Source organism: Emys orbicularis, chromosome 3, assembly GCF_028017835.1.
Source record: "Emys orbicularis isolate rEmyOrb1 chromosome 3, rEmyOrb1.hap1, whole genome shotgun sequence".
In the NCBI taxonomy this organism is placed as follows: domain Eukaryota; kingdom Metazoa; phylum Chordata; order Testudines; family Emydidae; genus Emys; species Emys orbicularis.
In genome coordinates this window covers 209,245,685-209,258,688 of record NC_088685.1, presented here as the reverse complement: position 1 = coordinate 209,258,688, position 13,004 = coordinate 209,245,685, and the positions used below count along the sequence as shown (strand labels likewise).

Sequence of the window (13,004 nt, the reverse complement as noted above, 5' to 3'; positions counted from 1 at the left end):
TTATTTAGGTCTTAACGCTGCATGTTGCTGGGACAAGTAGAGCCAAAGTCAGACTAATTAACAGTTCTTTATAGGTGTGTAACAGCTTTAAAAAAATTAAACATTAAAGATAGTAGGAAACTTAATTTGCAGGTTTTTAAATAATGTTTCCATTTTGCTGATGATGCCTGAAAAAATTAAAATTATGGTTCATGCTTCCTTTCTATATCATAGGGATTGTGCTCTTTTGCGTCTATTTTTCTGTTTGCAAGTCACCTTTAATATAGGTTTGGTTTATGGAAAGTTAGTGAGGATAACTGACCTCAGTGACTCAGAGTGGTATAAAAGGTATTCTCCAAGGCATAGGGTAGTTATCAAAAGATGGTGCCAAGCATTAACTGCAGCTGGAGTGGAGCAGGAAGGAAAAAATTGGGACTCAAAGTGATAGCAGGCACTAGTAAATATATTAATGCTTGTGAAACAGAATGAAAACCCAACAATCTTGACATCAGATTACATGCTAGTGTACCAGAATAAAAATGATACTTTATTGTATGCTCCAAAACTACTGTGGAAAGAGATGTCCAGATTTCACTCTGATCAAACAGGCAAAAAAGTCCTGACCTCGTTATTGTACACTTGTCTGTTGCCTTTAAAACAAGAACAATACTGTGGTTATTTCATTATCATGCTGCATTTTTTATTTCCATTAGTACAGGGCATGTGATATTTTTACCATGGTAAAAATAACCATCACAACACAAATACCTTTCATCCGCAAGGATCCCAAAGGGCTTCACAGGTTATATTCATACAGCACCCCTGATCTGTAGCCACCTCTAGGATAAAGGGCTGTTGCTAATGAACACCTGCAATCCTGAACAACAAGCAGGGAGAGAAATACTTGATCAAGACAGCAGGATAACTCCAGTCTCTTATGAACAGGGCCGTGGGTGATTTAAGGCTGAGATTTTCAAAGCTGCTTAAGAGATTTGGATGCCCAATTCCTATTTAAATTAAATAAATTGGAATCCAAATCCCTTAGGCATCTTGGAAAATCATATCCTAAATGTCCATTGGAGTGGACAGGATCTCAGTTTTAAAGAACTTATCTCAACCCCTACCAGGTTGCACTGATACTCAGTTATCTACCTCAGTATAATAATGACAGGTCCAGTCAACCTCACTATCACTATTCTACTACCTTTGCAGATCAATCCAAGGCTTTGATCATTTATCATGGTGCTAACTCACTTGTTTCATTCTTTTGATGGGGGAATAATTGTGACATGTTATAATTATAGCCATTTACTTTCATTTTGGAGATTCCATACAACATTCTATTATTTGTATTGTGATAGCACCTTGGAGCCCCAGTCATGGGCCAGAACCCCCTGTGCTAGGCGCTGTACAAACATGGAATAGAAAGACTGTCCCTGCCTCAAGGAGCTTATAATATACTTGTTTTTATTCATTAAATCTTCAGGTCTTGTTCTTAAGTGGCTGGTACTGCACATTTGCCATTCCCACTGAGGTCGGCTGGCATTGTGGGTGTGCGGCCCCTCTCAATGGAGGACCCCAAGACTGTTCCCATCCTTCATTTTCAATCATTTGTTTTTCAATTACATTTTTGTATTGAGTTCAAACCATCTCCAACAGCAAAAATCTAATAAAGTTTACACTCTTTGCCCCTGTACAAGCCTTCACTTACAGCTATGTGTGTTCTGTATCGAGAGGAGCATGCCGTAGTGGAATAATACCATGGAAACAAAACCAGCACGGCAGCATCTTAATACACAAAACACAGACTAGGCTATTTAAAGGTGATCTGCAAACTTTTTTTTTTTTTTTTTTTTTTAAATGGGCTTCTTGTTGTTTCTTTATAGCATATAAAGGACTGACAGGATTTTCTTTTTTCTTGTTGCTTTTTTTTCATGCTTCTGTGAGGGATGTAAAGTCCCGGTGAGCCCTAGTTTTGCTGGAAGACATGTTGGGAGGCTCATTGTACAGCTACACAGCAGCAGCTGTAATTCTCACTTCAGGTAAATGTACACAAGTGTACTCTGCTAGTGCCTAATAACAGTGTGGCCATGGCAGCGTGGCTCAGTCTAGTTATCCGAGTACAATCCCAACCGAGTCCCTGTTGCACCAGCCAGCTAGTGTGTAGACTTAGTCCAGGGACATGCACTAATAAGGCAGGATGGTGACACTTTCAAGAAAAGTGTTTGGGGACGAGTAGGTATTTAAACAAAAGCCCAAACGTCCATATTTCCAATCCTGGGTGCCTAATGTCAGGCTCTTAAATCCATAGCGAGGCTCCTGATTTTCAAAGGTGCAAGTGGATTTGTGTGTGCACAGCATTTTTGATACAGAGGACGTTGCTATTTAGGCACCTAAATAGGGCCGTGGACTTTGAGCCACCTTTTTAAAAGGTCTTTAAGTGCTTAATGATGCAGATAGGGGCCTACAGGGATTTTTCAAAAGCTATTGGCACCTTTAGGCACCTAAAGACCTTTTAAAAAAAATATCTAGCCCTTCGTCTTGGTAATTTCCCCATCTGTACAAGGGGTATAGTGATATGACAGATGTTTTACCAACCAGAAATTAGGGGCTTGTTGCAGGAATCACAGGACAAAATTCTATGGTCACTGTTTTGTAGGAGGTTTGATTAGATGATCACACTAGTCCCTTCTGATTTTAAAATCTATAAACCCTTGCACCTTTGTAAAACACTGATATCTACAGCTGAAAGGCACTGTATACATGCTAGGGATTATTTCTATCAGGGCTTTTCTTCTGGGTGCTTCAACATCACCTTAGATTAGTTTAGAGAAGTACTATAGCCAAGGAACGTCAGGACTATGCCTCTTCCTCTTTCCACATAAGGTTGTGCCACCCGTATCCCTCCTCACTTCATTTTAAAATCATCATCATTGGGACCTCCCGATCAGCTGCCAGAAAATAATTATACATTGTAATAAAAAGAGAAACTTCACCCCAAACACAAATCTTTGGAAATGGAAAAGAGAGATCTCAGAAACAGGCCAGGTGGTGTCCTGTTGTAACAAAACAAAGCATTCGGAGCCACAGCTGTCCGCAGTGTAATTTCTTTGAAATTACAACAGAGATGAAGTCAGCCCTGTGAGGAACTCATAACCAAGTGAGCAGCTGGATTCCACTTAGATGTGTTGCTATAAGATGTTTTACTGCAAAATATGTTGACAAAACTACCTGGGGCTAATTACATGGCTGCAGTTTTAAGGGGTAATCAAATGCTGGGTTTTTATAAGAGATGAGGTGTGTGCCGTATTGCTCAGCGTGAGGCTTTTTACATTTCTGATACAGACACACAGACAATACCATGGTGGTGATTAGGAAGACCCCACTTGCTAGGGACAAGACCACAATGATGGATATATAGCTGGGCTTTGTTGTAAACTGGGTGCATGGATTGCCCAAAATCTTCTCACTCGTCGTCTGGCTCAATCCTGCTTTGTTAGAAGCAATCACGCACACCCAATAGGTGGTGTCTGGTGAAAGTTTGTATAGTGTATGCTGCCTCGCTGTGGGATAGATCTCATCAACCAGGATCTGGCTCTTCTCGCTGCCTTTGGCATGGTATGCAAGCTGGTAAGTATGAACGACTGAACTGGGGGCACACCAGTGGATCTGTGCTGATGTGTCTGTCATTTCAGACACTTCTCTGAGCCTCGGTGGATCTGGAACAGTGTCTTCTCCAGACGTACCAGGACACAGACATGGGGACAACCTCTGAAGTTCAGAGCATGGCTTCTGGAGGTGGTGGCAGGGGTTGTAGTCACAAGAGACTATTATCGGTTGAGTTATGCTTTCCTTTGGTTGATCATCGTAATAGTCATCTTCATAATCCACGTGTATTACAGCATGGGTAGGATTTGGAATAGGGTTTGCCTTTGTGGGGTTTTGCGGCCGTTGATCTTTCTGAGATGGACTTACTGTGCCAGGAAAAAGAGGAGAGTTTGTCCCTATTGGTCCTGTCGCTTCAGTGGAAGGGTTATTAGTAGACTGGTAGAATGTTTCCTCTTGGGGAAACAGAGCAGTAGTCATTGTAGCATTTCTCTTCAATGGATCTGTTTTGATTGTACTCGCAGTGCTTTGCTGAGTTAAGGAGTCGCTATAAAGCTCTCCCAGAATTGTTGAAGAGGTGGCTGTGGTTCCTTCAGTAGTGGGATCGGTAGTAGATTTGGAAAAAACGTCCGCACTTGTGGGATCGTTCTTCATCTGAGCTGTTTGCGTCATACTTACCATGTTCCGTGACACCAAGGAGTCGCTGTAATGTTCTTCGGCAAATAGAGTAGAGTCCATTGTTGCTGCCGCAGTAGTGGAATCAATAATGGGAAGGTTGGAAGAGTCTTCTGTGAGAGGGGGAGTGTTTGATGTGGGGAACGTGGTGTTTCTCTTGGCCTGGCATTCATCATAGAGTTGTAACAGCGAAAGAGACGATGAGGATGAAGGCTTCTCTCTGTCTTCTGAGGATGTGTTGCAAATTGTGTCGGATGCCCTGCAGGATGAAGCAAACGAGTTAGAATCGACATAACAGTTATAGGACGGCGCCATCAGCATCTATGAAACGTATCAGATAGTGAGCTGCTAATGCCAATCAGAAACCTGTTCTCTCACATGAAATCTGGGGCCAAAGCCCAGCAGAGTCTTGACTACAGTTCTGCACTTTCAGGCTGATTTTCCTCACCATATTACCAACACGTTTTGCAAGGTGCAGCAAATATCCCCTAACTGGGAAGGCCACGGGTCTGATTCAACAAGGTGCCGTGGAAGTTGAAGGCATACCATACAAAGCATTAAGCGCCAAGGCCATGTTGAGTAATGCCTCTCCAAATCTGACAGCAGGGGGCAGTGTAGAGTGAGGTGTAGTTACTTCCACAGTATTCTTAGTCCCAACTGGCTCAGGAATCAGAGCTCACAATTTGACTGCAGATCTCCAGGGCACAATATCATTAAGGCCACTGAGCTAGCTTACGTTTTATCTGTACTCGCAGTAAAGTACTAATGGGGGGAGGCAGAGAATAAATTATCAGTAGATGCCATCATTTTATAGTTCTGCTTGTGTTAACAGCATAGTGCTGCTTTCAAATATAATTAGCCCATACTTAGTTCTTGAAGGAAATTTTATTTTAGATGTCTGTCCTTTGAGGAACAGATGGCAATTCTGACCAATATTGAGGGGGTTTGTATTTCAACAGGAAAACTACACCATCCATGCATAACTTGTAGCAAAAATTGAAGTAAACAGGCTCAGGATAATCTTTATGCTCACTCCTACATTCCTGGTGTGTGAGTAATATGCAGCTGACAGGTCATTTACCTTTGCAGTACAACTCTCTCCGGATCAGAAAGGAGCCAGGAAAGTCCACAGTTGCACTCTAAAGGATTCCCATACAAGTTGATGCTGATGCTACCTGATGAGTTGATATTCCAAGGATTAAAGGAACTCAGGTTACAGCTAGGAGATGAAAATTTTGAGAATCTTTAGCAAGTATCGGCTAAGGCCCCAGGGCTGGATTGTGCTTTAATAGCCTAGTCTGTGTAAGGGGTGGCATGCAGCCTTCTCTGCTCCCTGGGGAGGCAGTAATTTGTTCCTGGCTCATAGCAGATTACTAATCCCACCTCAGGAAAACCAAGTTCATTCTCACATATTACCCCATTTGCTCATGTATCTCCCTCACGCATCATCACATTCACCCCAATTTAGATTCATTCGCTGCAGCAAACTTATGTTAAAGGCATTCCCCGAATGCAGTAGGAATGGCAGCCGGAAAGGAAAAGGACCCTGTACCTAGCAACTCTGCTTTGGTAAAGTTTTGTCTTATCCCTGAACCCTTGTATTTATCTTGGCTTTCACTTCATCCGACACCTATTCTCCTGCCCTATGGTGCTCCCAATTCACTCTCCAGCCTCCTTTCAACCCCTTCACGCCATGTTTGGAATAGCTTCAGTTTCTGCGTGCCAAGCATCCACCTTACGTTGACTCATTTATAGAGCCCTGCAAATCTGCAGATGTCCACTTTATATCCACGGACCATGTTTGCGAATCGCGGATCAGATGTGGATACAGATTTTGTATCCGCGCAGGGCTGTATTCATTGGTACAGTGTTACCAACATATTTGATGTTTTTCTGAAAGTTCCAGTTCCTGGAGTCCAGGGAACAATTTGAGAATCTCAGCATTCATTTAAAAAAAAAAAAAAAAAAAGTTAAGTTTTGAGCCCTCATAGTTTCAGAGAAAAGCTTGAAAATGTGACCTGAGTGCACATGACAGGGTCAGAAACCAGAAGGCAAAGAAAAAGCACCCCACATTTATTGTTGTTTTAAAAACCTCAGGATTTTAAGCCAGTCTATGATTTTTAAGCATTATTCCTGAGTTTTGAACACTTGGGGATAGCAACATTGCTGTTGTCTCTGCAACTTCTTGTGCCTGAATTGTCTTGTGCTTTTTCCTTCTGAGTTAGACCTAAGCTCTGTGAATAGGGAGGCCTTCTTTGCCCATCTTCTGTACAAGCACTGGGTGAATTCTGTACCAAAATCCAGCAGTGTAGCTGAGAGCAGAGTCTGATCTTTTCTTTGTTCACTACCACTTAGACTTGTGTTCTGTTCTCTGTTCACGCATCCAGTGCCCTGTTTTTTCATTTTCTGCTGCATTCATATTCCTGGCTGGTGGCTTAAAGGATTTTCCACAATATCCTCTAAATCCTTTCCTAATCAGCCCTGACTGCTCTATTTGCAATATACTTGCTATTCTGGTACATTGCCGTCACTGTTCATGTTATATCTTTGTCTACATTAACTACTTCATAACTGTGTAACCCATGGTATGTGATGCAAAATACATCCTTAGCGCTGCACCCTTCCCTGTAAAGAATCACAAAGTTGCTTTCGCCTAACACGGAACAAGAAACTCTCCAAGAAGCAATAACTACTGTCTCTCTCTGCTGCACTGCAGTTTCTACCTAGAACTCCTCCTGCCTGGCTTTCTAATGGAAGTTTAAATAAACAGTACAGATACCTGTACACCATCTAGGGTGACCAGACAGCAAGTGTGAAAAATTGGGACGGGAGTGGGGGGAGGGGTAATAGGAGCCCATATAAAAAAAAGACCCAAAAATTGGGACTGTCCCTATAAAATCGTGACATCGGGTCACCCTAACACCATCCATAAATGAAGCACTGCTGCTATTCCGATGGAATATTGGTACTTTAAGAGATTGGTATGAGGTTCTGTTGCAACACAGGTTACAATGGACACCAGCAGTGAGGTACAGACTAGCATAGTCTAGTGGATTATGGGAGTAGACACAAGAGCCAACAGCTTCTGCTAGTGACCTGGTGTTGACTTTGGCCAAACTCCAGCATTGCCAACTCTCATGAATTTTATCATGAGTCTCGCAGTATTTGGCGTTTCTTACCTCAAACTCCAGCACCAGGAGTTTCTCACCCCTGTGGTTGTAGAAAAACCATGTGAAAACATGCCCCGAATTGAATCCCAAAAGCTCAAAAACCAGAAGGTAAAGCAAAAGACACCCTCCCCCACACATTTATTGTTTTTTTTAAAGCAATCTCATGATTGTTAAGCCAATCTCCTGATTTTGGAGGGCCCAGCTCATGATTTTTGAAGGCATGTGGTTGGCAAGGCAGAAGTCACTTGAAATCAATGGGACTTAAGGACTGCAGAATTTGCCCCAATATGCTTCAGTCTCCCCAGCTAATGGTGCTAATGATACTTCCCTGTAGCACAGGGATGATGAGAGGGTTAGTTAGTTACATCTGCAAGGTGCACTGAAGATGTAACTTATGATGAAAATACTTTTCCTTTCTCCCTCTCCCTAAAACATCCCATGTCCCACTGCAGTTTTCCTTGCTATTTGCTATTGCTCGAATGCCTGGCATGAGAATTTTGGATACTGATCTAGAGGATACACAAAGCGGCTCCAAGCTGCCCCTTGGGAGACCCTGCTCTTAGCTTTATGCAGTGTCACATGTTACTATCACATTCCACAGCTTTCTCTCTTCTTTGAGCCAGCTCCCCCTACCCACTTGCCTTTCGCACCTGTCTGCCCTGACTCCAGTGTTTAACAATTAACCTTCATTATTTTAATTAAATCTTCTTAGGAAAGCTAAGGGTGTAACATTGTGTTTCCCTTCTCCACCATCCAATGCAGAGAGAAGCTGCCAGAGCTCCAGCATTACAGCAGTTAGTCAACCCTCCTTATCCCGGTCCGCTGACTCGAATCTCCTATCCAAACTGTTTGCTTATGTCATCCAAACCTTTCATTTCCATTCCGGTCTCGACAATCCCCTTTCCCAGGTACGTTAATCCTCCTGTTTTAGTCTTTGCAGTCAGTGAATTCTGTAGGCAGGTATTTATTATTATCATTTATTGTTTGTATGACTGTAATGCGTAAGAGTCCCAGTTGTAGACTAGGCCCCCATTGTGCTAGGCACCGTACACATACAGACCAAAAAGAGGGTCCCTGCCGCAAAGAGCTTGCTGGATCGGCGGGCAGTGATCGATCCAGCGGGGGTCGATTTATCGCGTCTAGTCTAGACACGATAAATCGACCCCCAAACGCTCTCCCGTCAACTCCTGTACTCCACTGCCGCAAAAGGCGCAGGCAGAGTTGACGGGGGAGCGGCAGCAGTCGACTCACCACGGTGAAGACACCACGGTAAGTCGATCTAAGTACGTCAACTTCAGCTACGTTATTCACATAGCTGAAGTTGCGTAACTTGATCGATCCCCCCCAGTGTAGACCAGGCCTAAGTAGATATTTCAAGTTCCTGGTTTGAGCATGTCTCACTTATTGTTCCCATCTCTCTTCCTAGGGTCTACCCAGTAGAATTACTTAGGCCTGGTCTACACTAAGAAGGTAAATCGATCGAAGTTACGCTAGTTAAATTATGTAAGATACGTAACTTAAGTCGACGTAGCTTAGATCGACTTACAGCAGTGTCTACACTGCGCTATGTCGACAGGAGACACTCTCCTGCCGACTTACCTTCCGCTTCTTGGGGAGGTGGAGTACTGAAGCTGACGGGAGAGCATTCTCCCATTGACTTATCGCGTCTTCACCAGACCCGCTAAATCGACAGCCGCGGCATCGATCACAGCAGCGCCAATTTAGCCCACAATGCAGACAAGCCCATTCTCACAAACTTTGAAATCATCAAGTCAATGGAGCTGTGCCAGTTTACACTAGCGGGGATTTCGCTCCATAAATCTCCAGTCCATCAGCCTTATAACGTCTGCTGAGTGCACTTAGGCCTGGTCGAGGCTAAATACTCCAAAGGCGAGGGAATGGGGGGCATTGGGTTCTCCACAACCCAGGCGTGATTAAGCTGCAGGGTCATTAATACTTTGGACCAGATTCTCAGTTCCATTCCTGCATCTCCGCTGAAGTCAGTGCAGCGGAGAGGGAATTCTGGCCTTTCGAGTTCAGTGAAACAGACTGTTCTAAGTCACCCGTCTGCCCAGGAAAGGAAGCTGTACAGAAAGAGCCGCACACTGACAGGTGCCAACAACTGCACCAGGCTCAGGAGGCCTCATTAAGGCAGCTTCAGGCAGTTTCTGCCTCATGATGTGAGTTTGGCCCTTGGGGCCAGATTCTCTGCTACTCCCAGTATCCACTGGCGCAGCAAGGCTGGGAGCGTGTGAAGAAGTCAGTCGTGTCTGATTCTGGGGACAGTTCTAGGACAGCGCTGGTGAAGTTTAGAGCAACTTCATGGCTGCTCTAGTCTGCACAGCTGACTATGGCCCTCTCTGCCAGCCAGAGATCTCCAGAGTGCAGTGTACTCCAGCCACACCGCTCTAACAGGTGCCCGGCATGCCCTCTCTACTAAAGGCTGCAGGGCGAGTAGCATAGGAGCTAGCTATGCAGCTTCCTGCTATGGGGGAACTCTCCCCAACAGTGGAGAGATCTGCCATCTTTCTGGCATCTTTGCACCAGCTGGAGCAGGGAAGAGACTCTGGCACACAGCCTGGGAAATCCTAGTTCTGCTGTGCCAACAAGGCTGTGCAAGAATTCCATGTGAATTGAAATGGCATCTCCCCCATGCACTAAAGACCTTCCTGTTCGGATGACTCCAGGGGCATTATGGGGGCAGTGAGGGGACCCAGCTGTCACTAGACACTTTCAGCAGACAGCGGCATTTTAACACATGGGTGAGCAAAGAAAACACCTACTTCTGGAAGGTGAGAAAGGTCAGGTGAGGAGCATCGTCAAATAGCTCCGTCCTCACCCCGCTCAGCGCACGGGAGTCCTGGCAATTCAGTTCTCTCAGCCTGGGCAGTGACTTGAATAGATCCGTGTCGAAGCTCCTCAGCTGGGCCATCCTTGCAAGGTGGAGCGACCTAAGGCTGACCAAGTCCTGGGCCCACTCCTGCTGAACTGAAGCAGAGAAGACCCGGGTGATGGGTACGTGAGCAGAGCATTGTGCTGGATTTAGGACTGGCCAGTAAGCAGACTGCAGTGGATTGAGTTGTACTGACAAACTGATGCACCTGCTGGTTAGAGCAAATGCAAAATAACACGAAATAAAACAAAACACGCACCCTGCAGCGGCGGCTCCTGGGGGGGCTGGGCCTGGCTCCCTGCTCCGGGGATTGCAACCCGGCACACACGGTCACAGTGCTGCTGAGGTGTGGCCTGGCTGCCCTTCTGTCATGATGGGGGGCAGCTGGGCCAAAACTGAATAGCGCTGTGACCCGGGTACCAGGTCACGATGCTCAGAGTGAAGAGCTGGGCCCAGCCCCGGGGCACAGAAGCTGTTGCTGTGTGGTGAGTACTGGGTGGACTCCAACCCCCAAGGTCCTCTCAGCTCCTGAGGGCAGGACCCCCCACCCCCCCCAGCATGGATAAAATGGATAAATCAAACTAACGTGAAATTCCCAAAAAGTAACATGAAAAATTATAAAAAAAAAAATAATTTCCCAGGGCTTTAGTTATTTCCCCAGCGGTTTAGCAGCACATGTGTAAGGCAAAGCGCCCTCACGCAGCGCAGAGTGCTGGACTGATTAGCGACTGGGCTGGAACCTCTGCTAGGGAATCCCTGGATTTGGCTGTATGAGAACAGCAGGTTTATAGTCCCCCTTTACACATCCACAGCTACTTTCCTTTGTCTTGCTCAAAGGATTTGAGCAATTATCCATTCACTGAACCTCACCAGGTCGGAATTATTGTACCCATTTGACTGGATGAAATGTTACAGGAGCCCAGGAGGGAGAGGGAGAGAGAGAGAGGGGACAGACTGTCAGAGAGAGGAGGGATGGTCTTGCGGCTAAGGGACTAGACTGAGGAGATTGGGGTGCAGTCTGGGCTTTGCCACAGACTCTGAGTCACTGCCTCTCTGTGACTCAGCTCCCCCATTTATACAATGGGGATGATCATCCTCCCATGGTCCTATCTTGTCTATTTGGACTGTAAGCTCTTTGGGGTGGGGCTTGCCTCTTGCTCTGTGGATTGATAATGCCTAACACAATGAGGCCCTGGTCTTGGTGGAAGCCTCTCTGGGCTGTGCCAAAAATAAGAGGAGAAAGTGAAGGGATTAGGCAGGGTTTAGCTGCGGGGGACGGGGGAGAAAGGAAAGGCAGATGTTAGACAGGCCACTGAAGAACAAGAGAGGGGCTTTGGGAAGACTGGATAGGAAAAGAGGAGGAAAGGCAGAAGTTAAAGATAGCCCAAGGCTGAGAGCTGGATAATCGGAGAGGATAGTGGTTGGGGATAGAGGGATTACGAGGACAGATGAGAAATTCTGTTGTGGGCAGGTGTAGTTGCTTGGCTTGTGCTAATAGCTATTTTTCCACCTTCCCCTCTGAAGTCTTGTCTACACAAGAGAATTCCCACCCCTGCTTATTGTAACCAACTGGTGGGGGTGTTTTAGAGCTTCCTCCGCTGTGCCCGATCCATGGAGGATAGGAGTCTGTTACAGCCCCAGCTAGTGACCTTTACCTCAAGCTGTTGCAGCTCCTGCCAACAGCTCCGGAGGTCCCCAGTTCTACTGCTGGTGGCTGTGACACTAACAGTGGTTTCGCTTCATCAGGTTTGATCAGGCCCCATGTGTACCACAAAAATCTTCAAACTTACTTTTCTCGAGAAAGGTCCCACTCAGGTCAAGCACATCAATGGTGCTCCTAGCTCTGTTCTCGGTGTCTCCCTGCAACACGCTCATGGCAAAGGCTGACGCGCTAATCCCTCCGCCATTCTCATGCCCTAGCAGAGTGGCAGACAAGTTCAGGAACTGTAGCTGTGGATAACAGGAGAAAGCCAGAGGCTGGAGTTCAGTGATGGGGTTTCCGGCCAGCGACAGCCACTTCAGGTTTGGCAGGTGGGCCGTCTGGCATGATGGCAGAGAGGACAATTTATTAGCACTTAGGTCCAGGAACTGGAGGCTACTGAGGGCTCCGGTTCCCCACGCAACTTCTTGGATGTGGTTGTGCCTCAAGCAGAGGGTGCGCAGCTTTGGGAAGTTCGCTATCTCCACGCCACTCAGCGCAGACAACTGGTTGGTGCTGAGGTCTAAGGCCTCCAGTCCCCCAGGCAGGCAGGCAGGGAAGGCTTGCAGGCTGTTGTTGTTCAGTTGCAAGTGGGTCCATGTCTTGTTCCTCAGATCCTCACAGGACATGCTGGTAAGATTAACGTCGTTTTCCCAGGGGTCTTGCTGGGTCAACTGGAAAAGAGCTGTGAAATCCCCCAACGCAGCTGGAGCTGCTCTGTCTGTCAGGCCGGCCGCCGCCTCCCACGCCAGCAGAGAAAGAGCAAGCAGGAGGGAAAACATTCTTTTGCTTTTCAGGGTGGGGGAAACAAAACAGCAATATAGAGAAGTAAATTAAAGCCCTTTGGGGCTACCACGAGCTATGTGAAAACAAAACACCAATAAACGTTTTGCTGGTGCTTGCAGATGGTGGAGGTGATAATTAGAGTCTCTGCTGTAATTAAACTGCCATAAAGATCAGGCATTTGGGAAGGAAGTCTCAT

The 13,004-nt window shown here is 46.0% G+C and overlaps 1 protein-coding gene across 1 annotated transcript; it reads right to left on the bottom strand.

Moving 5' to 3' along the window:
* Positions 1-3,216: 3,216 nt before the first annotated feature.
* On the bottom strand, positions 3,217-12,804 carry LRRN4 (leucine rich repeat neuronal 4). The gene is made up of 4 exons (XM_065400616.1): positions 12,114-12,804; positions 10,214-10,418; positions 5,342-5,479; positions 3,217-4,519 (listed from the first exon to the last, which is right to left on the bottom strand). The coding sequence occupies exons 1-4, from the start codon at positions 12,802-12,804 to the stop codon at positions 3,217-3,219; spliced, it is 2,337 nt and encodes a 778-aa protein (XP_065256688.1).
* Positions 12,805-13,004: the final 200 nt, after the last annotated feature.

Coding starts and splice junctions, on each gene's coding strand:
- LRRN4 (XM_065400616.1), bottom strand. CDS start 12,804: ATGTTTTCCCTCCTGCTTGCTCTTTCTCTGCTGGCGTGGGAGGCGGCG. Junction 10,419..12,113: donor TGGGACCTTTCTCGAGAAAA/GTAAGTTTGAAG, acceptor TCTCTGCTTCAG/TTCAGCAGGAGTGGGCCCAG. Junction 5,480..10,213: donor ACCTTTCTCACCTTCCAGAA/GTAGGTGTTTTC, acceptor TTCATCTCCTAG/CTGTAACCTGAGTTCCTTTA.